At 32.3% G+C, this 25,329-nt stretch overlaps 3 protein-coding genes across 3 annotated transcripts; 2 read left to right on the top strand and 1 right to left on the bottom strand.

The window, feature by feature from the left end:
- Positions 1-198: 198 nt before the first annotated feature.
- On the top strand, positions 199-756 carry LOC108221144 (VQ motif-containing protein 11). Its single transcript, XM_017395042.1, has one exon. It carries the CDS (start codon positions 199-201, stop codon positions 754-756), a length of 558 nt encoding a protein of 185 aa, XP_017250531.1.
- A 6,007-nt stretch (positions 757-6,763) lies between these two features.
- On the top strand, positions 6,764-7,165 carry LOC108221143 (uncharacterized). The gene has a single exon (XM_017395041.1). The coding sequence runs from the start codon at positions 6,764-6,766 to the stop codon at positions 7,163-7,165; it is 402 nt and encodes a 133-aa protein (XP_017250530.1).
- Positions 7,166-12,915: 5,750 nt separating this feature from the next.
- LOC108222723 (protein REDUCED CHLOROPLAST COVERAGE 3) lies at positions 12,916-24,654 on the bottom strand. Its single transcript, XM_017396619.2, has 23 exons — positions 24,246-24,654; positions 24,057-24,118; positions 23,866-23,958; positions 23,574-23,646; positions 22,579-22,887; positions 22,013-22,077; positions 21,486-21,617; positions 21,117-21,158; positions 20,492-21,025; positions 19,748-19,902; positions 18,831-19,329; positions 18,599-18,661; positions 18,412-18,513; positions 17,823-18,140; positions 17,640-17,732; positions 17,410-17,511; positions 17,216-17,320; positions 16,697-16,830; positions 16,313-16,496; positions 16,097-16,228; positions 15,586-15,698; positions 15,406-15,481; positions 12,916-15,012 (listed from the first exon to the last, which is right to left on the bottom strand). Exons 1-23 carry the CDS (start codon positions 24,313-24,315, stop codon positions 13,261-13,263), a joined length of 5,208 nt encoding a protein of 1,735 aa, XP_017252108.1. The 5' UTR covers positions 24,316-24,654; the 3' UTR covers positions 12,916-13,260.
- Between the last annotated feature and the right edge of the window lie 675 nt (positions 24,655-25,329).

Below are 25,329 nucleotides of genomic sequence, written 5' to 3'. Positions count from 1 at the left end.
TTTGCAGTCATATTGAAAGCCAACCAAAAAGTTTAATTAGTTATTGAGTTTGATTTAGTTGTGATTTTATAAAAACGTCATTCATAGACTAAACGACTCTAACAACATTCATCTCTATTCCTATCTCTACATAAATATATATTAAATGTTTTTGATTATGAACACATTTTTTTTATCTTTCCATTTGCTATATAAACCATGACAACCAATGTCCTCTACATGCAGCAAACAAAAAGAGCTACAACAAAGTACTTTCAACTCTCACTCTCTGTCTCTATCATTCTCACAATCACTCTCACAATGACCGATCCAGAGCTAGAAAACATCACCTTTGTCAAGGCTGAACCCGAAAACTTTAGGGATGTAGTCCAGAAGCTGACCGGATCCAGCACTGATCCAGCAGTGCAAAGGATCTCCGTCACCCTTTCTGCCCGTCCATCAAATGGCCTGTACCACACTGTGGAAGTTGGTCAGACAAGACCATCTTTCATGCTGCAAGAGAGAAGGCAAGCCACCCGGAACCTGGCAATTCAGCTCAATCAAAACACAACCTCGCATGGGCAGTATGCGTTTCTCCCTGACATGAAAGTGACGGATTTCTCCCCCGTCTCGACACTGGACATGTTTTCACCCTCTGTGCCAGAAGAGCATGCTATTGCTAACAAAGGCTTTTACTTGCAACCCGGTCCAGTCAGTACTTCAAGAAAGTCTGAGCCCAAGCTGCTCAACTTGTTTCCAACATCTTCAGATTCTTAAATCGAGTTGGGACAATGTTGATGCAGCTTTTGTTATGTTCAATGATCAGTGATATTATGTCATTAAATAAAATGTTGGAGTTGTAATTTATCTTTTTCGTATTGTATGCTTAAATCAATGAATAAATTATATTTTTGGTTTTAATTTTATTTTAGTTGGGGCATGCCTGCGTGGTTGTGTTAAATATGGCCGTTTGGATAAATTTTAAAAAGGTGTTTCATACTAAAAGTAAAGAAGTTGACCATAGAAGTAAATTAAGACTTGTAAATTAAATTATTTGGGAATAACTAATGAAACAAAAGTTAGCATGCTTACTTTTAATAAATGCTTCTTGCATTTTACATAAATGAATCAAGAAAACTAAAAGTCGGCTTCCTATCCAAAAAAGCCAAAAGCGCTCGCCCCAGACAGGCACATTGTGTTGACTTTGAAGTGTGTTGACTTTGAAGTGTTAGCAATCAGACGAATAAAAATCTCATAAAAATTAATAATAAATAACAGAAATATGGATAATTTCTTATAGTATTTGTTAATCCCACAAAAAATAAGAACATTCACATTTGAACATAATCCGGAAAGATCAAGAATAAGTACGGTTGAAGCTAGTTCTAGAAAGATCAAGAACTATAAGAAAATAGAAATAGCAACAACAAGAGAAGATGTTGCATGCAAGGACTCTCATGGTGTTTTATTGGCCAAACAAATTTTCGGCAAGGTTGGGAAATTTGGCAACAATATTGTTAAAAGACAATCATCAATCATCAATATACTTATATAAAGGAGAAGCATGGGTCGTTTAGGTGGCGCCTCTCAGAGAGCTCTGTTCCATTTTTCTAATTTTTTGAAATTTTTGGATGAAAAAATATCAAAAATAAAAGCGGTCTTTTTTAGTTTTGGATATATTGGAGAAAGTTTCAGAACTACCTTTTTCAAAATATCAAAATCAAATTTGAATCTGAAACTATTATCATATTTTTGGAAAAGGTGTATATCAAAAACAGAATGTATTTTTGATAAGCATGTCTTTTCCCAAATCAACCCCTATAAATAAGGTCAGACTTCATAAAATTTAACACACACAGTTTTTCTTCTCCATCTAATACAATAATGAGTTACACTCTAAATGTTTTTGAATGACGATAAAGATGATTGGCTTGATAAGAGTAAGAGTTTGTCGGATGTGGTAGTCGACAAATCCAAATACGGGAGAACTATATAGTCTTGACATGATATTAATGGATAAAAAGGTTAATAAATTAATTGTTAGGGATATATGTTTGTTCTTTACTTTTTTATAATATTTGTTTCGTTATATGTTTATTATTGTTAATTTTTATATGATTTACTTTGTATTAGGGGTGAACACGGGTTGGGTTGGCCGGGTTAGTGGCAAAAATTCAACCCAAACCAATATAATCGGTTTATAAATTTTCGAACCCGTTAACCCTTGAAAATATTTCCAACCCAACCCTATTATTCATAGGTCGGGTTGGGTCGGGTTTATCGTGTCAAAATTAAAAATCAACAACACAAATTATAAACTTTCAACAGTGCACAATATAGATCCTTAAATAATATAGAGTTAATTGCAATTGGCACCCCTTTGGTTTCAACATATTGCACATTGCACCTAATAGTTTTGAAAAATACACTCTGCAGCCCCAGACTTTTAACCCGTAGACACTTTGCACCATTTCCGTTAATTTCTGCCGTTACCGTTAATTTTTGCAGGGGCATTTTGGGAAATTTAATTATATTTAATTAAAATCAGACCATTATTTAAATTTTCCTGACCATCTAAACGATATTTTTCAGAAAAACTTAAAGAAAGAAAATCGTAGAGAATAAAAAGATCTTTTTAGAACAATAAGGTTCAAAATTTAAATAATTATTTAGAAACGATTGTTCATTTTTACAAGATTGGTAATTTTTTAATTTTTTTTAGAATAATTATAAAAAGAATTACGAAAATTTTAAACCTTATAGTTCTAAGAAGATCTTTTTATTCTCTACAACTTCCGTTCTTCAAGTTTTTCCGAAAAATATCGTTTAGATGGTCAAAAAATTTAAATAAAGATCTGATTTTAATTAAAAATAATTAAATTTCCCAAAATGCCCCTGCAAAAGTTAACGGTAATGGCAGAAATTAACGAAAAGGGTGCAAAGTGTCTAAGGGTTAAAAGTCTGGGGCTGCAAAGTGTATTTTCCAAAACTATTAGGTGCAATGTGCAATATGCTAAACCAAAGAGGTGCCAATTGCAATTAATTCAATAATATATTAATAAGTTTTTAAATCCAGAAGCACCAGGTTTCGGTGGGAGGAGCTTGTAAATCCAAAAGGCTTATAGAAACAGAAAAACAAACAAGACAATGAAAATAAAGTTCTGCTTTAGTGCGCCAATCCTTCTACTCTAGGAAATAGCAGCATTCAGTGAAAATATTAAATAAAATGCTAACAATCTAAACAGTGGAGAAAAATACAAACAGTAGCCTCTAATTAAACTATTAAACTAAGAACATGCAAACGATGCGAGAGCATATAATTATTACACATAGAAACAAGCTAGTGATCTTAAAATCAGCACCACCCATTCCATCACTAATTTAAACGGGTTGGATCGGGTTGGGTGAGGGTTAATAATACAAAAACCTTACCCAACCCGATCTATTCGGGTTAATAAAAATTGTTATTCAGACAAAAATCGAACCCAATTATTTAGTCGATTTTGAACGGTTCGGTTTATTCGGCCGAAATAAGGGACGGGTTGAGTTGGTTTGGCGGGTGAATCGGTTTTTTGTTCACCCCTACTTTGTATACATGAAAAGATTATTCATACAACGCTTTCACAATATATGTTTGCTCATCAGTTCAAGCACCTTTTAGGTGAAAGCTGTATATATAGCATAAATAAAGGTTGTTGCAAGGGTAATTATAGACCGAGATCTCATGTTTTTGTAGTCAATCAATCCAAAAAAAAAGAAGGAATCACTAATACACCCATGTATGAATTGGAATTCATACGTCTCGAGATGATTAATGTTCGCACAACTAGAACATAATGTTTATCCGTATTGAAATTCGGATGTTTCGAAGTTAGTATCTCAATGTCTTTTAGACTTTAGCACCTATATTAAACACAACCAAAATTAAGATTTGTCATGATTTGAATCGTTAATTACATGCAGATTTTATTTTCATTATTTTACTTATGAATAATAGTCTAATTTTTCAATTTTATATATTAATATTAGTATTGTATCGAGATATTTATAATATAAAATTATTTTATTCTATAAATATTAATTTTAAATTATTAATATAATTTTTATAGGTTGCCGTAAATTTATTTTATTTTATAAATTTTAATATTAAATAATTAATATAATTTTTATAACCCGCCGCAATGCGCAACTTGTCAACTAGTTTAATGGGTTAATTATCAAACTCATCACTAAAGTGGATAAATGGTATCAAACTCATCACTTATCTCCACGGGGTCTCAAGTTTAATATTAGTTGAAGGACATTCTTTGCCACCTCATCAATCATCCAAACTTGATTGGGTTCGGAGACATTTGACACTATGACTTTGATTAAATTTTTTGGTCCTCTCTTCTTCCCATCTAGTTAACTTTATTTGTATTTATATTAATGAGACTCTAGTCATTAAGAGCTTACCAGAACATATTTGTCGATCCTACAACCCATTTACCCCACACTTAGCCTCATTTAAACCCAAGCTTGCCCGACTCAATTATGGGTAGTGTTTAATAATTTATTTTAAATTTCACAATATAACATTGAAAAAGAATAATAATTGTAATATATAATTTATGATAAATATAAAATTAATATTAATATTATCCATTAAGAATATTTAGCAAATTGATACAAAAGACTCAATAAATAACTTAGTGAACAAAATTAAATTTAAAATAAAACACTAATATAAATATTTAATATAAACTTACATATAGTGATAATATTAATGACAGACGGCTAACTATAAATAAAAAATATGAATCAGGGATTGTAATCATCGTACGATAAAAATAATAAGTAAATATAAATTTGGGATTTTAATTAACATATAATGAAATAGAAAATAAAAAGTTGCAAGGATGACAAAATATTTCAGATAACGAAAACCTGAAAATTTGGATATACCCGCCCTGAAATTTTGGATTAATGTTTTCAGAAACCCAATTCAAACCCGAAATAGAGAAAAATTTCATATATATATATATATATATATATATATATATATATATATATGTCCTACGTCATATATATATTATTTAGAAATTTGTGTAATATGTCCCAATTTAATAGGACATTTTAATAATATATAATTATAAATTTGTTTTATAGTTCTTGTCAGATAATAATAATAAATATGTTTTGCAGTTCAATTTTATTTTATTTAACTAAAATTCATTCATTCACACACACACAGATATATATATATATATATATATATATATATACATAGATTTTTTCAAATAGAAACTATTTTTTTTTTAGTAAAATAGAAACTCTTCTTAAAATGAAAATAAAAATTATCTAAATCTAGTGACTTTATGTGATATCTCCAAAGACGATCTAAATTATATATGTACGTGATATTAACCTTATTATATAAGAAATTGATATTAATATTTTTTTTAATTTAGTATCTTGTATATTGTTTTATTTAATATATTTATATGATTTTTTTAATTTTAATATTAAAATTATCATATATATACTCTTTTGTACAAATAATTTGCATAACTCTAAAAATGTTTCTTTTATAAATTTTGAATAAAATAATAATTGTTTATGCATGAGTTTTTATAAAAATATATTTAAATAATTATATGCCATGGTCTAAAATGAGATGTATATCAAAAATAAATTAAAAAATTAGAGGAAAATGTAATTGTGAAAAGTGAAATCTTCTTTTAATTATGTCATGTGCTAATTATGTTATTACAAATTTAATATGTATATGATCAAGGTGTCAACTTTCTGATAAATGTTTAACATATTTTAAGATATGTCGAACATAATATCATATTATATAATATTAAATAACTTAAAATATATATTAAACAAAGTCGTTACATGTTTTTTATTTTCTCTCTCAGTTGATTTTTTCATGTATGTGATGAGAAAGATATTTATAATGATATGATATAATATTATTTTTATATAACCACACATATATTATAGGTTTTCTCGTTTATATTTATCGCGTCTCGAATTTATTTAAATGATTATACAACATATTAATCTAAATTTTGTATACACTATTTTACAATTATAAAAAATAATAAATAAGTATATAACAAATATCTACAACCTTTTATAAGATATTGACAATTTTATTGGATAATTAACTAAATTGTTTTTCATTGATAATTTTTTATTCATGTAATCAATAATCTTGAAATATTTAATATGTTTTGAATTTAATTTTAAATTTTGGTGGTATCCATCAGATTTTATATTATATTTAGATGATAATTTATTAAATTAAATCATCCAATATCAGTGATTTAATATAAGTTGAGAGACATTGATTATCGTATTTATATTTTTTGGCATCTCACTAAATGAGATACTGGAAATAATGTGCCTAAATCCAAACAAGTACAATTATACTTGATTTTCTTATCTCTAGAATTAATTACAATCTAATAGATTATATATATTATTATAAAATTTATTATAATCTCAACTGAATACATTTAATTTGTATAATCTCACAATATCTCAACCAAAACTTAAATACAATCCAACTAAATACTTAAATTGTCATTAATTTTATAGAATCCCAACTAAATAATTTTAAAAAATTGTAAACACGTAGTCAACACGTTAATATTTTTTTACCGCCCGACACTCCCGCGTAAATTTTGCAAACCCTAACATTTCTCTTTGCTATATAAAGGATAACCACGGTACCTCTCTATGCACTTATACAGAAGTAATCTCTCCTCACCCTGGTTTTATCATTTCCAAAATGTCGGATGCTTGTTCTTCCAACACCCCCAAAACAAACAAGAACAGAAACACCAATCAAAACACAACTTTTGTTCGAACTGAGCCGGAAAATTTTCGTGATATAGTCCAAAGGCTGACCGGACCCGCCCCTAATTTTCGTGATATAGTCCAAAGGCAAACCAGTCAGCTCAATCAAAATGCAACCCCTCATGGGCAGAATGCATTTGTCCCTGGCAATATGATGACAGAAGTGTCACCTTCTATGCTAGAAGACAATGCAATTGCCAACAAAGGCTTTTATCTGTATCCAAATCCATTGGGTACTAATTCAAACAATATTGAGCCGCAGCTTTTGGATTTGTTTCCTACCTCCCCAGAACCCAAGCTCCTGGACTTGTTTCCTACATCTCCAGATGCTTGAACTCACATGGAAAAAATGTTGATGTAGCTCTATTTTGTTATGTTTAATCATTGGAAAAGTGTTATCAAACAAATGTTGGGGTTGTAATTTTTATCATATATATTGAATGCTACATCAATCCACAATAATATTTTTGATTTTAATTTGATTATAGTGTGATATGTTGGTTGATTATTGTTGTATTTCATTTCAAAGTATTAAGAATCAGGTGACTGCTACGGAAGTTGATCTAAACAAACATATATCACAAATTATTTAGTCATATTTATTTATTATAACAATGGATGTTGGGACAGAGTGAGTGTAATATGGTAATAAGAAAATCCATTTGTATCATCATCTAAAAAAATCAAAATGCAAATTCTATCTTCTTAAAATTAAATTATAACGAATCCTCTTCTCTTGTAACAAATTTGTAAGATGGTTACTAATATTAAAAAAATTAAATTATGGATATGAATGTAACAAAGATAATAGATAGAAAATTTATTATACTTATTAAAATATTCTTTACCACATGTAACAGTATTAAATTTTTAGTATGAGAATAAATATAGTTATTAATATATTATATTATTTTATGTTTATTAATTTGTAGTTACTAAAAATTAAATTTAAAATAATCACCATATGTGATATTATTAATCAATTTAAATTTATAATTATAAAAATATATTGTAAAGTTTCGAAACAATTGTTAATATATTAAAAATATTGAAATAAATATGTAGTGTGTAAAATATTATATTTTTTTGTATGTGTATTTCTAATCTATTAAAATAATAAATTTATTTTAACAAAAATTGTAAAATCTAATTATACAAGCAAAACTTAGAAAAGAAAAAGAAAAAGTGAAAAGAAGAAGTGTAGTGCGGCAAAAACAATAATAGAGTTTAAACAATAAAAAAATTTAATATGGGATGTTTAGCTAAACTTAAAATAAGTTATTTATTATTTAAAATATTTAAAGGGGAGAAGTAGATTATAAACGGTGAGCAATTAGGATTTATATATAAGTCATATTTGACTTATAGTTTTTTATGCATTTGGATATTCTATTTAAATTTAAATTTAGTGGAGTGTTTGATAATCTAAACTTATAATTTCTTTATTAAAATTCAATTTATTTTATAATACATAAATTTTAAACACATTCGAAATTTAAAGACTCATATTAATATAGAAATTAACAAAATAGATAGTATAAGATAAAGAATGAATTATTAATGCATGTTAATACACCTCCAATTTCCACCACAAATTATGTAGTATCTAACCTTTTTTTTTTTTTTGACGAAAAGCGAAGAATTTAATAAATAATCGAAACCTAGTCGAGACAAACCCTCAAATTGTCAATTCACCTTGATTAAGAAAAAAAAAACGAGCTAAACATATAGCCGCTTTGTTTTCAAATCGCTTAACAAATAAAATATTTAAATTCTTTTAACCAAAAAGTATTACAATCAAATCTCGAACAATCCAACCTACATAACATAGTAGCTTCACAATCGATCTTCAGAATTATCAGTTACATCTACTTGATATTGGATCAAAAAATGACCCCAAAACATGAACAATATTATGTCGTGAAAGGTGAACTCTTGCGATATTTACCACCGTGACCTTCAAAACATTACCGAAACTCATAACAAGACACACAGAAACATCAAAACAAACACAAACATCCCAAAAAGGGCAAAACCTTGATGACAAGGTACTCGATCAACAAGAACTCACCCAAAAGGATTAGATCTTGGTTTTATTGATAAAACTGATAAATATAAGAGAAGATAGAAGAGCGAAGATGATTAATGAGGGGATGAAGCATGAAGAAAGGAGAAGTGGCGGCTAGAATCTTGGAGGCCGACTCTCAAAACTGCAAACCCTAATTTTTAGATAGTAATTCGTGTTTTAGGTGATGACCGGGATTAATAGGTGATAATTCAACATTGTAGTATCTAACTTAATTACATGTTAATGTATATAATTGTGTATATTAGACACTAAGCATCTAACTTAAGACTCGAACAAGTAATCTGCAAGAAAGGCATGAAAAAAAGGCTAGGAAAACCTAACTTCCGGTTTCTCTCATAAAAAACCTAAATTTCAAACTTATTCTAGTCAAACCCTAACTAACAAGTAGAAGTAGACTTATAATCCATTTAACTCGATTATAATCTATCTCAAATACCGACTACAACTCAATTTTATATATACTCTTCCAATTCCTCTCCATTCTATACATGGGAAACATTTTAATATTTACAATAAAATTTTTATAATCTTACCTTTTTTATGAATAAAAAATTAATATTGCAAACGAAAACTCTTAAAAAATTATAAAACTATACTTCTAGTATTAAAATGTGTATGAGTTTAAGAAGAAGAAGGTATTCCAGTTTCTTATAGGTCCTCCAAACTACACATTTACATTTTAGCAACAGTCACAATTTATGAGTTCAAGTGATGGGGTTTGGGTTCTTTGGTTGGTGTCTTTTCCAATTACTGTCGCACAACTTTCTCTCGTAGACTCTTAGTTTCTAGCTACTTCAAAGCTTGCACCGGTTCACGGGGGACATGCATAGATTGTTGATTATACAACCCTTTTACCTTCCTTCTGAAATCTTGTTATTGATTTTATAACAACCGCTAACACTCCATCTCCTTGTTTGTTTGTATTGTCAAGCTTTTTAGTTATTCATCTCCTGAGGTTGGGAATATATATTCATTGGTTCTCTTACAAATTTTTCATAATCTTGAGGGTAATATTGTAGCGCAAATAGGTAACTTCATATATACATTAAAACCCTAGTAATTACATGTATTAAAACCCTAGAAAACATGTGAACTGGTATGACCTTCCTATTTTTTGAAGTGTCGCGCACCTTTGAATGTGCTGTATATTCGTATCCAAATCTAAGATACATATGTGTATTGTCATCATAATTATAACAACAGTTATCAACAATTCAACATAGTATATTTATTCTAAGAACAGTGTATTTATTCCCAGATGTTAATAATACCTATGTTTTGTTATTTTCTCTCTAATCTTGTAAATTTCATTTGATGCAATTAGTTATTGAAACAAAAATTTATTATTTTTAGTGGAATGTTGACTCTCTCTATTACTATGGAAGACACTAAAAACACCAAGTTATAATTAAAATTAAGTTAATTTCTCAATAGTCATATGTTATAGAGTTAGATTTAGGGGTGAAATTAAAAATTTACAATTATACTGATCAATTCATATATTTAACTATTAAGCTTAATTTTATGAGCATATAAATACTTTCTTCTTTGTAGTTATTATTTTTGAATTTTGATTGCATGGGAAAAATAATTTTAAAACCTTTTAGAATTAACGTATATAATAAATATATAATTAAATAAAAATTATTTGAATTATGAATACAGACCATAAAATAAAATAACAGAAAACATATATTACAATATAATAACAATAAGACGCACTTAATAATTCAAAATCTTTCATTTCTATAAACTTTTCAACATTTTATTCATTAAATTCGATCAACAATTATCATATTATTATATTATATTAGTTGTTCTTTATTTCCCAATATTATCGGGGTTCTAATACTTATTTTGTAAAGTTTTGTCTTAATAAAATCGTATATTTTCTATTTATTTCCTTTTAATATATTTTAACTCTTTTAATATATATACTTATATTTATAAATATCTTCCATAAATTCTTATATTGTTTTTATAATTTTGGAATTGTTTCTCAATAAGTCATGTATATGTGTACGAAAATAATTGTTTATTTCTTTTAGATACTTTTTAACAGCTAGATATCATGATTAAAAAAATGAGATGTTGTCAAAAAATAAGGAGGTTTATTAAAATAATTGTATAAATGAGTCTTTTTTTTAAATTGTTTATGTGAAATGTTATATAAATAGTTATTTATTTTGACTTTTAGTAACTAGAAAGTATAAGTGATTTATGAATCAAATTTATATAATCAAAGCTATTTACTTTTCTATAATTATGAACTCACATTTCAAAATTCTATAATCACATATATTGAATTATGTTAAATTATTAATTAAAAATATTATGTCAAGAGATGAGACAATTTGAATTGAGTCGGAACCTTTAGTATAAAAATAAAATATGTTTTCATTTTTTATTTATTTCACAAATGCAAGAAGATTTGCATAACTTGAATATAATATAGCCGGGTAATACAACCAGATGATAAAACAAATAACATACTAAAAACAATTAGATGATTTGTTTTCTCATCGTTTAACACATATAATTTAAAAAATTTTGAAGCTATATAAAAACGAAATCAAAAACATCATAATCCAAATTGCACCAACATCTATGGAAATAGTAACATAAAAATCATTGTTAGCCCAATGTTTAGAAATACTAATCGCATAAATTGAGATTGGAAAGAAGCAGCACCACGGCTATTTATATGTCGGAAACTAGACCTGCCCAATGCACCCTAACTATTTACATGCCGGATACTAGCTATAAACACGCCGATAGTGTAAACCCGTGAAGGATGAACAATCTTTACTTGTCAAAGGTGAGCTCTTGCAATAATCACCACCGTCCCAAATTTGATAAGTCTTTGCATATCACCAAAAATATATATCAATAAAGTCGTTCTCAACAGATCCAACACTAAATAAACTCAATCATAACTAAACCAAAACATAACAAAACACTCCAAAAGGAGAGACAAAACACACACTCCAGAAAGAGAGACACATAAACACCGAAAGAATTGGGTTTTATTGAGAGGAAATTAACGAGAGTAAAAGATAATGAAGGGGTTGGGTTTTTCACCGGAGAAAATCAGTGGAAGCCCCTTAATTTACTTGAAAATGGACAAACCCTGGTAGAGGGGAGGAGAGAGGCAGCTAGATTGTTTCAAAGATATTTACTATTCTATAATCATGAACTCACATTTCAAAATGTCTATAATCACATATATTGAATTATGTTAAATTATTAATTAAAAATACTATGTCAAGAGATGAGACAATTTGAATTGAGCCGGAACCTTTAGTATAAAAATAAAAATGTTTTCATTAACTTGAATATAATACAGTCGGGACAAACCCACAAATACAACAGGTGGTAAAACAAATAACATACTCAAACAATTAGATGATTAGTTTTTTGATCGTTTAACACATAGAATTTAAAAAATTTTGAAACTAAAAACAAAATCAAAGACTTGGAAGTTTCCTTATCGTTTAACACATAAAATTTAAAAAATTTAGAAACTAAAAACGAAATCAAAGGTATCCCAAGCGATCCAAATTGCACCATATATCTGGAAATAGTAACATCGCAATTGACCATATCACGTAAAAATCATTGTTAGCCCAATGTTCAAAAGCATTGAGATTGGAGAAGCTGCACCACAGCTATCTACATGCCGGACACCAGTTATACACATGCCAAAGGCACCCCAAGTGTATACATGCCGGATATCAACTATAGACATGCCGGAAAAAAAAAGTATTTCGTTTTCTTCTTTTTAACAAAAGAAATGTGATTACATTTGATAATCAAATGAATTCATTAACACATTAATTAATTCGGATTGCCCATCCTTGAAATATGATTGTTCATCCACCAAATACAATCAGCACATGAAAGCAATAAATTCTTTATATTGGGATGAGGAGAAGCAAAACACCTAAGTTCTTTTATTCTTAATCACAAAGAGTGACAACAAGAAGATGTTGCACTAAGAATGAAATGCAGGACTCCAATAGAATTTTATTGATCAAACAAAAAATCTCTGGTGGAGAGAAATTTCTCTACAAGCATTATTAAAGAACGTCCTAAGCCGGCTTCTTATCAATAAAATTAGATTCAGATTATAATCCTCCAAACTATCTTTGTCTAACACATTTTCACAAGGTAAAAAGGTATGAGGTCAAGTGATTATGATTATGATCATGTCATGGATTGAACAGAGAGATGAAAAGCTTTAAGTTCTTTGCTGGTCTCTTCTTAGTTCTCCCGGCGATCAACTTTCTTGCTACTTCCAGCGAGACTCTCAGTTTTGCTGGTGAGTTTGTTCTGTCCTTTCAACGCACCGAAGCAGACATAGATTGTCGATTGTACAACCCATTTACCCCACTTGTGAAATGTTGCCTGTTTCTCCTTCGTTTTGTAACAACTACAAATCCTTCATCTCCTTGTTTGTTTGTAATGTCAACCGTTTTTAGCTCTTCATCTCCTCCGGTCTGGGAATCTAAGTTCGTTTTCCCTTCATTCCCGTACAGAATTTTTATAATTGCACTATCATTTGCAACTGCTTCTGATGAATTTTCAGGGAACTCAGATTTCGTTTGAGTTACTGGAGGTTGACTTACAGGATCAGGATTGTGTTGAACCGATTTCACTATAAAGCTCAGTAGTATCTGCCTTGCGAACTCTGCTTTTTCAGCATCCGAGCTGCGTTTCTTCGTTCTGACATCTTCACTTTTACTAGCCACTCCTTCCCCTGCCTTTGCTTCTGCAACCAATTCACCATTTGCATCGATTATTGAATTTGAATCTGTTGGAACTTCTGAATTTTCGATCACTGGATTTGTTAGCCAAGCTTTCTTTGGAATAAATTCAGGTGCATGTGGATTCATGATCCCTGGAGAACCAATTCCACTTCTTTCTGGTGGGGGTAATTGATATTTCAGAAACCCATGTTTCATACGCATAGAATGGCTCATTCTGTAATATAGAGGTGATCTAGGTCCACAAGGAACCCTAGCAGCAAGTGGCGGGAATCCAATTGGTTCTGCAAGCATGCCTTGACTGGCTATTACATCATAAACACTTGTAACAGCAACTGAAGTTAATGGGTGGGTCAAGGGGAAGGCTCCTGGACTAAATGGTTCAGCGGCAGCTGAAAGCTTGCTCCCATTCGTTTCTACAGAGCTGTCCTGATCGCCTGAACCTGCTAGCTTTGAATCTTCTTGGGCAGAGGCAGATTCTTCCGACTCGGGTTCACTTTCTGGATCTTCACTAATATGAACATCTTTGACAGCTTCATCATCTGGTATTGCTTCTTCTAAGGGGATCTTACTTCCATTCTCTGTTACTTTTTCGGAGGGACTAAGGCATATCTGAATATCAGTTTTTACCTCGTTTAAATCTTCAACTTTCTCCAATAAAGGCTTAAGAACCGTACCTGGAGGTGCCACTGCAACTTCTTTGTATGATAGAGATTTTGAGGCCATAGAAGTGAGCGGGGAAGACACTGGTGATACTTTTGAAACCAGAGTCGCTGGAACTTTTGAAACCGAAGTTGTTGCTGGAATTTTAGGCATATCCTCTCCAGCACTAGAGCTGAGAATCTTTATCTGCCTCTGCTTAGATGGTTCAGTTACATTTGTCCTTGGTGTCATCTTTTTCCCCTGTAACATGGCTTCCCTTCGATAGCTACTATCTCTAGGATTGAAGTACTCAGACTTGCCTATTTTGAGCTTAGCAAGATCAGGACGCCCCCGGCCGTATTTCCGACTAGCACCATTTCCTGTACGAACTTTTGAATTGGCTTCTTGCCAACCTTCATCCGAGCTAGCTTCCTGAACAGCTTGTTCTGTGACTATAGGTTCATTTTTCCTGAAGTCCATGTCCTTGGGTTCTTCGGAAACAATCACGGCTGGCCTATCTTCCACTGTACTGGATTCTGCTTGGGAAATAACAATGCCTGGCCTATCTTCAGCTTTACTGGATTCTGCAGTCACCCCTGTAGTTTCTATCCCATCAGGAACAGTGGAGTCATTGCTTCTTTCATCATGCTGCAGTTGTTGGGATTTATCACCGACTGGCCAGACCTACAGATCATACATGCAAGTTTTTAGGAGAGTCGCATTATAGGCTGAGTGTTTATGTCGGTAACAATAGCCAAAGAAATGGCAATCTGCTGAATGGAAATCGAAACCAACAAAAAGTAAACCTGGAGAAATGCACACAACCTTAACTGAAACAAGACTATTAAAAGAACATTGTCCTTAATAGGATCGCCAGATCGATTAAGTTGTTCACTTATATGATCCCAGAAGTTCCCATTGGGATAAGAAGTCAAGATTATTATCACAACTGAAAATGCCTTTAATAGGATCATCAGTGAAGTTTAAATTGAAGAATCTTATTTCTGTGAGATGCTGAAACATAAATTATTACAAACACTGCTTCACACATATTATTTGATATTACTGTATTAATACCTTTGCTCGTCGTTTTCTGTGTGCATCTCCCTTTGAATCTTGATCTGGACTTATGAAATCAAGGAGATCTGATACACTGCAAAGGAGTTAAAAATGTCAAAAAGAGCTCCGGTTACATGGATGCATATATACATATGTGTGTAGAACACAAGTTAAGTCGAGTGAAACTGAGGGCCCTACCTAAGGTGCCCTTTGCTGGCAATTGATGCGTCTGGCTTTGGTGTTCCATTACGTGCAGCTTCTTGCTGTTCTAAAGCTTTTGATTCAAAATACTCTAGCCATGCAGCAGCATCCTGTGTGGATAACATCATATCAGTATTACAGTTGCTTTTAAGCAAGATCTATACAGGATCATATTGCTTTGCAGTAGTTGAGATGCTTATACATGCTCTGCTTGACTTGATGACTCAACAATAAGTATATATATAGTCAAAATTTTATATCAGTTCCAGTAATGAGGAAGAGATTTGTTGGGAAAATATCATTTGAAATAATAAATTTAAAACTTGAAGCCTTATAATGCAATTACTAGTTGTGGACAAAGCAAGTATTAGTTATAACAATGTCAAGGAGTAGCTACGCTGGAATGAAAATGACATACCAAGACATAGTTTTTCCCTTTTATCATGCATCAAGATCACAACAAGAAAATGTAGAAAAGAAATAAAGACATCAAAGGTTGTGCAGTGACCTGGGCACGGAGATCCTCTGCTCCCAGCTTGGCTTGAAGAATTTGTAAAGTTGTTTGCTCATGTTGCACACTTAAGGAATATGCTTCCATCAACGAAAGAGCTATTGCGATGGCATGATAGCTAGCAGCAGTCTGTCAAATTAAAGATGTCACTAGTCTTGTAACTGCCTAAAAATATAGGTAGATATTATTGAGAGATATAGTGAGAGAGCAGACCTGTATATGATCTGCTCCTAACAATTTCTGGTTGCATTTAAGAGCTTCATGCAGGTATCTGAGAGCTACGTGAACATTCCCCATGCCTTCTTCCATCATAGCCACATTTATATAAGTTGCAGCTGTGTTTGGGTGTGACAGTCCACATGTAAAATAGAGAAGGAAAAGAGCACGGTTGACATATCTGCCAACATAGAATACATTAATGCTGCGACAAATATTCACTCATAAAAAACAGAATGCAGGAGATAACTATACATCATATTTCCTGATTACACAAACAAATATGCAGACCATTGATGAGCTGAAATAGTGTAGCCTGAGTGCTATAGCTAATAGTAAATCAAACTCAAGAAGTTGAAAATGAAAAAGGGTTTAGCTTACTTCAGAGCCAGTTCTATGTGTTGGAGACGGTAATAGAAAACTGAAAGATCTCCATAGCTCTTCATTGTATCTGGATGGTCCAGGCCAAGTTCTCTCTCATTAATATCTAAAGCCTTTTGTTGGTAAATTGTTGCCTGTAGGAGAAGCATAAGAGTTAGGCAGAGCAAACTGGATACCTGATACACAGCTGTGCTATGTATGTGGTAGACACAGCTGAGAATAGAGATGATGAAAGTTGTACACAGTGCCAGAAGTATCAGCATTTTACAATTAAAATGGCATACCAAATTTAAATAGGTTAATAGCGTAAATAACAAAAGGATTACTACATGTACATGATTCTTAAGCATCTCTTTAACATGACTAAAGAAACATCATAACTATAGAAAATCGAAATATAATTGCAAAGTTAGCTCCCACAGATGTAATTATCCCACAAACCTCAGTTTTTAGGCAACATATTTGTTTACAGAAATATAATCTGCGAGTTAAATAAAAGGGCTTACAAGATTTGTTTACCTGATTAAAATCTCCAGTGTGGTAAAGAACAACAGCTAAGAGACTATACGCACTTGCAGTTGTTCTATGATAGGGACCACAAACAGCTATCATCTTCGCCAATGCCTTTAATTCAAGTGAAGAAACCCAATTAACTTTTAATCTATCTGATTTAAATTCTAATTTCAATTTCAAAGGGCATACTCCTGTAGTACCTTGGTTCCACAATTAACTGCTTCTTCCAGCTTCCCCTTATCCAAGGCAATTTTTGAAGACTCCAATAAAGTCCGTCCATCAGCAGAAGAACACCCAACATGCTGTTAACAAAAACTCAATCAAATTCAATGAGAAGTCCTTTAATTGGTAGATTGAACAGATTACAAATTCTGTTACATAGGACACTGCACGCACGCGCGCGCGCGCGTGTGTGTAGCGAGAGAGCTACCTTGCAAACTGGAACCATGCTAATAATGTCGGAACTATTAAAGGGGTTTTGACTTTCCATATCATAATCTCTTGGTACCAACTCTAATCCAACCTGTATCAGAAACAATGCCAATAAAATGAAAAGATAATTCTAGAGCGGAACAAGATCTGGAACAATGAAAGCAAGAGGTGCAGTTCATGCCTTGTGACAAAGTCCACGGAGAATCGAAATTTTCCGCAACTGCTGAAATTCATCTTTTTTTGTGTAACCAAATCTTGTAGCCAAAAATGTCCTTAACCACTGTAATTTGATTTTATGATCCTCACTTGAATTATGATTGTTGCCTTCTGTCTTGCAATTCCCAAGCAAAAAATTCAGGGAAGAGGCTATTTGTGCTGACAAATCAGCAACATTTTCAACAGAAGCAATCACAGCTTTGAGAACATGCTTGAAAGCTCGAGTAACCATTTCATGAACACACAAGGACTGTATATGAGGGAGCTTATCAGCAAGTTCAACCTGAAACATGCAGAAAAATTAGAGACAGAATTTAATTGTTCATTTGTGCTTCAAGTAGATTATAAACCCTATAACTTTAATGACAAATTAATGAAAAGTTGTATTCCTTTCTTGAACCTAAGGATTTCTTATTTGTAAATTGCCTTGCTAATACATTGTCTTAAACACTATACTTTTTGTTATCTATGTAAGTTGTCATCTCTAAGAAATTAGACTTTGGCCTGAACATGCCCGGCTTTATAGATAAAAGTCTGAGAGATTCTTTTCTCACCACACGACCCAAAGAGCGCATTTTCAGTCCTCTTAAATGCATAAAATCAGTTAGTGTGCGTCCATCAACTGGAGAGAGTTCGAGTGATCCAAAGTCTGTTACCTAAATCAAGTTGGCAAACATGAAGAGTGAGCACAGGACAAATTCAGCAATTTGATAAAACAAAAAAACATTAGGTAAATCATACCAGCTTCGGCAAAGCAACTTCATCATAATGTGTGTGCGCCATCTTGATGAGCTCATCCACCGACTGTTACAAAAGACAGATTGAACACTCTTTATTTAGAAAATTAAAGTGGAAAGTATATTCAACATTGACTAGTGGACATTTATCAGTCATGCAACCATAATTCTAGTAGCAAGTTGGTTTTGGGAGGGGGGGGGGATGTATATCTATAACATGGCAGATTGTACGAGACCTTTAAATGAAGACCTGTCCCAGTTTCTTTCAAATGCAAGAAGGCTTCTTCAGAGACAAATTTCTTCAACTCTGCCTCACTTTCATACTCACTGTTGCTCACATCTCTGATGCTGTTTTCCACATCCAAATTGCTGCTTCTATAGTCATTTTCATCGTTATCATCTACACTTCCTGCCGTCTTTTCCCTCCTTTTCAGCAGTTTAAATTCCTTTCCAAGTCCTCTTACTACTGCTTCAGCCTTATCATTCGTGGGGCTTTTAGACATATCATCTGTAGTTGTATCCTTCTTTTGTAAATGTTGAATCCAACAAGAACCAAGTTCCCACCTGATCAGCCTATCAGTTAGCTCTGGTTCTTCCTCCAATTTGCTTAGGCTGTCCTTAATTACTTTTTGAACAAGACATCTTGAAGTTTCAATATCAGATACATCAGTATGAGGTGAGTGGCTCCCTCCAGATGGCTCAATAGTGCTTGACTTGGGGAGAAGAGTTCTTAAGCTGTACAAATTTTAATACTGAAATTAGTTAATTATGTGCTTATTAAAACAATAATTAGACACATTGACACAACATGGAGAGAACTTTGTTTACCGAGTTTTAGTATTAATATGTAGAACTTGGAACTTAAACTTACAGCTTTAAGCCTGAATACAGGACATAAATGTATTTAAATACATTCAAGATGTGGTTCTTTTGTTATTCATTTATCCTTATCAACAACTAACAATCATGTGAGTTCTTAATGCTCATATATTAGCCCATCTCCACGACGGATGCAAACTAATGACTGCCAGACAAGTAGTGACTCAACTATAGTGTAAGGAATTTCCATGGCAAAAATGTACGGATGAACTTTCAGAGATTTAAAAACCCATCTGTTAAATGTGAAAACATAGTGTGTAGCATGTGTTTATACCTGTTTATATTGAGAGCATTTGCTCCCCCATCAAGTTGATCGTCAATGTCAATGTTCTGAGAGTTGTATCTATCCTTCTTAACATCACCAACAACCTTTACAGTAGCTGTATATCCACATTGCCGTACAACAACAGTACCCAATGACAGAGAATCCTGCAAAAGGTTTTATACGAAAAGTCATTATCTCAAAGTCATTGTACCAATAAATCAGTGTTAGAAAAAACTGTGACCAATAAAAGGTTTATAAAACTTTGGTTAGTTAGCAAAAGCAATACATAACAAATACACACTTGCCAAATATATGCTTTCTATGAAAAGTCTACAATCAATCAAAGATTTAAGTGGCTTTGTAGAAAGCTTTCTTATTTGCTTTTAAAAAAAACTCTCCTGACTCGGCATCTATTCTAGGATTTTAAAAAGCAGTGCAAAATTTTGTATGCGCCACTGTTCAAATGAAGATTTGCATTTGCAGCTAAAGCAATTGGCACCCCACATTAATTTTAATAATTGATTACAGTTGTCATAAAAAAATCATTTAAATGTAATAATTGTCACTGACATAAAATTCTGATCCTGAGTCTAGACAGTTGTGGTTGACAAGCATGGACTACAGAGGGAAGAAAAAACTGTCCGTCTATTTTCCAGATTCAGGTGTTGTGTTCACTTTAATTCATTAGAGATACTTATTATAGTAAACAAATAAAAAAAATAAAAAAGATATGGAGTAGGAAAAAATACTTACATTTACAACTACACTCTCATCTGCAGTTACCCCTTTCAGTAAACTCATTTGAGCCGCTTCCTTTGCAGATGTACTAGTTAATTCCCTGCCAAACAAGTTGCTTTCTATTTTTGTGCTGGCATCTGCAGCATCTCGTCTCACTGTAATAGACATGTCCCCAATACGACTTTCATGCAAGATTGAGCCAGGTGATGACTTTAATCTTTCTGTTGCATTCATACTGGAATTTGTTGCTTGGCGTATGGCTGAGACAGCTTTCAATATTGAGCAATCGACAAACTGACTATGAAGCAAGAAAGCCTTTCGGTCTCTAACCACCCTCTCCTCCTCGGTTTTGCAAGGCAGACTCCTCAATATGGCAAAATCTGTAGCCCATGGTTTAAGATCATATTCACCATGTCTTCCCTGGCCACCTCCATTTCCACCCCAATTTTCATCTTCCATTGGCAGAGGCACATAATTTGATGCAGAATCGCTAAGGGATGGAGGAAATAGCCATGTATTGGCACGAAAACCATAGGGAAGATTCCCAAACTGAAAGGAAATGGTAAAAGCTTTATTCTACACATTATCAGAATCAATGCAATTCTCAATGAATCTTAATAAGCAAACAACAAAATGTCACCTTATTGTGTTCCACGAAAGCTTTCATCAAGCAATCATATGCCTGCAAATATCATTATGTAACTACTTAAATAATGTACAAGATGATATTACGAAAAATAAATAGCAACAAGCTAAACCAGTCAACAAGCTTGAAAAAGAAGAAGCATTCACAGATACTAAGCTCTCATTTGAAATATATAGATAAGGTATTATGCAAAGTACTATACTTGCGTAGGTATGGCAAAGATGCAAAGTACCGGTTCTTTGTATATTTTCCGCTTATTAAAAAAATATCATTAAGTCATATCTTAATGCAAAATGATAGAATGTATGCATGCGCTGCCAAATAAACTATTGCAGGCAAGTAAATTTTTAGTACAGCGCTTACATTAGCAAAAGCTTGGCTGAGCCGTTGCAGGAGATCCACCAGTGAGTGGCTCTGCAAAAACTGTTTTCCTAAAGTGTAGAACCCGTTTACTGATGCAACCACATGTATAAGCTTTCCGTTGCATATCTTAATCTGATAATTAATTCATAGCATTAGTTGAGGTACATAAACTCAAGTAACAATATAACCATCAACAACAGAAAGTAATGCATAAAGCTACCAACCATTCATAGAAAATAATAAATACTACACTAATTGATGAAAGGAACTCTCCCTCGTGTGGGGACTAAAACCAGCTACCTTGAGTTACTCCTCAGAACCACTTTCAGACTTGCAGTACAATCATAATTAATTTATTCTTATAAAACACCCTCCAATTGCTTAAAAATACTTGCGACTTTAATATTTAAAAAAAACATCTAGTTTCAAAGTCTGCATGCTGTCTCGGTATATTTGCCCCTGCTTTCGAACAGGATATAGTGGTTATGTTATGATTGTGTAGGCACAAAAATGGAGAAAATAAAGACCTGCATTTCAAAGTAATCCCCATCTGGTTTCTTCTGTTCATCTTTCTGCTCCACTCTCTTCAAATCTGAAACCATAACATAACCAATACTAATATAAACATTTTGGTCATTCATATTCTATAATTTTTCAAAATTAAAAACATATAAAAAAATGACATGAAAACAAGAGAAAAACACAATTAAAAAATATTTTGTATATAAATTCACTCACATTACATACACATTAAAGATTCATTCTTTAACAAAATAGAATACAAAAACCCACTTAAAACATTTTGTACATGAATTTCCTCAAAATAGTGGAAAAAGATCTTCAACAAAAATACAAGACAAGAACTCATTTTAAACACTTTGTACATAAATTTCCTTACTTATTATAAAAAATTAAAACTTTGCATTAAAATTTAAACTTTTCACAAATACAAACCAAAAACTCAATTAAAATCATTTTGTACATATAATTCATCACATTATTCAATAAAGGTTTTTTTTAAAAATTTATTAAAACTTTACAATAAAGATTGAAACTTTAATGAAAAGACAAGACAAAAGAGAGACAAACTCACTGATTATAGGAGGAGAGAGGTGAGAGAATGCGAAAAAATCGTAAAAATCCGAAAGTTTCGGTATCGGGTGAATCGCCGCCATGTCTAAGCTCTCAATTGCCGCCGCCGCCGCCGTTGGTTCCCCATTCTCCGGCGGTGGATCCGCATTTGGAACCGGGTCACGGGTACGGGCTTTTCCGGACCCGACTGCATGGGCTGTGGGGCTGTTGGGCTTTCCGTTCTTGGGCTTGTCGTAACGTGTCGTGCACGCGACAATGTCGAGTAGTCTCCGCACGTGGGCTACGGCATGCTGTTCCTCCGTGTACTTCTCTGTAGTTGTCAAGGGCGGATTTGTAAATAAGTGGATTTTAATTGGGCGATAATGTCAATGCATAAATAAATAAAATATAATATTCAGATTAAATAAATATAAGTTTGTCCACTTGCTAGAAATAAATTCTTATTGCAGGAATCATTATATATTTTCAAGCTGTTAGTTTCCAAATAGGGACATGATTTTTAAATTTATGCACAAGAATAAAACAAAAATTTGTTTTTATTATATAAATAGCATTCCATGAATTATCAAATATATACTTCTCTGTCCAATTCATTTTTATTTTTCACAACCCAAAACGCATACAAATAAGATTATAAAATATCGGCGTAGCTTTTTCCCAATTCCCGATATATATAATTCATGAGGACGAAGAGAATATATTCGATTTTATAAACCGGAAACTAAAGATACGTAAGTTCCGGCTTATAAATGGTTTATAAGGGGCCAAAAACGGTTTTGTTGTTAAGCAAACATAAAAAGCTGGTTAATTACGTCACATTAGCTTTAAACAACTGTTTTTTGTACTAACCACACATTAGATGCCAATTAGATTACTTCATGATTTCTTAATGAATAAGACAAAATCACACTGCATTGTAATACTGTATCACCAAACGTACTTACTATGTGTGATCACACACACTAAACACACACATACTATTTGTATGTATAATACCTTCAACTATCTTCAGCACGCATGGCTTCAATGAAGTCACATCCACCTTCTCACTCAGTTTCTGCCCTTTCACCTGTTGAAAAAGTAGATTTTAATTATATTAAAAACTGATTAAATTATATTAAAGCGGAGATTATAGACAGCCAAGACTTCCGTATCGAATCTCGAGATTTTAAAATCATTTATATAGAAATTTATCGAATATTATTGAAAAAGCGGAGAATTTACAAATTAAATCGTGTGAACTGATTTTAACTATGATCTCGTAAATTTCTGGAATGTTCGAATTCACCTCATGAGACAGAGAATAGTTTGTAAGGTGGCAGGTTTCAACGTTAACTGCTAGCAGCTTCTTCACATCAAGTATCTTGTCCGTTGAGATTCCCTGCATTTTCATAAAACCCAGAATTAATTATTTAATTCGGTTTTGTGATAATTAACAGCTGATTAATTAATCCATGGAAACAAATGATCAATATATACCTTGAGTATGACTTGTGTCTCATACGGGGTGATAACAATTATGTCAACAAGAGTGGGTACAACTGCAGGAAAAGAATATAAACGATTAATTGCATAAACAAAAAGAAATATTCGCGAATATTTAAATTTCTGTAATCGACCAGAACAGAGCCGAACGGAAAATATCGATTCGAATCGAGCTAAATTAACCTTTCTCTTCCTTTTTCTTCTTCTCCGCTTTGTTTCTATTCCCTTTTCCCCTCCCGGACCTCGGGGCCATACTCTTGCTGGCCTTCCTCCGGTGTTTTCGTTCTCAGACAAAATATATTTAATCGAGAACGAAAACAAGAACAAGAAAATAAACGACAATATTCGAAAAGGAGGAAAATGATGCAATGAAGAAGGGTAGGAGAGAGAGAGATAGTGGTTTGGTAGATATGGAGAGAGTGAGTGAAGAAAAGAGAGGAGCTATAGGTAGGAAATCTTTGTAGAAGAAGATAGGATAAGGGTTTTGGGGGGTTAACCTTCTGATAGATTTGAGACAAATCCTGGCCTCTCCTTGTTGCTAAAAATTTATATCTCTCTCCCTCGAAATCTCTCCCAATCTCTCCCACTATCTCTCTCTACATGAAACATGTGAGGTCCCTTTTAAGGGGAAAGACAGCAAGCCCATGCAGCGGAGAAAATACAAGTTTGGTGGGGCACATTGGGAGGAATGGGACCGTTGGTTGGGTGCCACGTGGATGGCTGTGATGGGGTTTGGGATGGGCCGAGCCTTTTGTTTTATCATGTGTTTTTATGTTAAAAATCTTATTAGGTGAGCTTTTTAGCATTAATCTCCCCGTTTAATTTGATTAGCCAAAACCAATCAGGAACCAGCTGTCAGGCCTGTGGGTGATTTTGAGACTCCTAATTTGGAAGCTTGAATAGTCTTTAATATTTTATTCCAATAAATCAAAGAGAATCGTTTCTTTTTAATTTAATGAGGTTTTTAATCAAACAAATTATTTTTTTAGTGAAAAAACTAAGAAAATGTTATATACAGAGCAAAGTTTTAATTTCCAGTACAAACAAGCATGAAAAGACAAAACCAACCCCGTGCATACACAACAACAACAAATGAAAAAAAACAATGTGAGGGGTAATTTCGTCTTTTCATGCTTTTTACAGCTCTGGATATAAATATTTGCTCTGGATATATCATTTTGTTATGTTATATGTGTTAATGATATATTTGGGGTTAAAAGATGATCGAAGAAGAATCGAGAATCTTGTATATATTTTAATATTTTAA

The sequence above is a fragment of the Daucus carota genome, chromosome 5 (genome assembly GCF_001625215.2).
Source record: "Daucus carota subsp. sativus chromosome 5, DH1 v3.0, whole genome shotgun sequence".
NCBI lineage: Eukaryota > Viridiplantae > Streptophyta > Magnoliopsida > Apiales > Apiaceae > Daucus > Daucus carota.
Note: the sequence above shows the minus strand (reverse complement) of the source record. Positions and strands in the feature narration are given on the sequence as shown.

What these genes read in the sequence shown, in the direction of transcription:
- LOC108221144 (XM_017395042.1), top strand. Translation starts at nt 199, where the DNA reads ATGACAACCAATGTCCTCTACATGCAGCAAACAAAAAGAGCTACAACA.
- LOC108221143 (XM_017395041.1), top strand. Translation starts at nt 6,764, where the DNA reads ATGTCGGATGCTTGTTCTTCCAACACCCCCAAAACAAACAAGAACAGA.
- LOC108222723 (XM_017396619.2), bottom strand. Translation starts at nt 24,315, where the DNA reads ATGGCCCCGAGGTCCGGGAGGGGAAAAGGGAATAGAAACAAAGCGGAG. An exon ending in ACTATTCTCTGTCTCATGAG is followed by an intron (nt 23,647 to 23,865) that starts GTGAATTCGAAC and finishes CTTTTTCAACAG; the next exon opens with GTGAAAGGGCAGAAACTGAG. An exon ending in ACACTGGAGATTTTAATCAG is followed by an intron (nt 16,831 to 17,215) that starts GTAAACAAATCT and finishes CTTCTCCTACAG; the next exon opens with GCAACAATTTACCAACAAAA.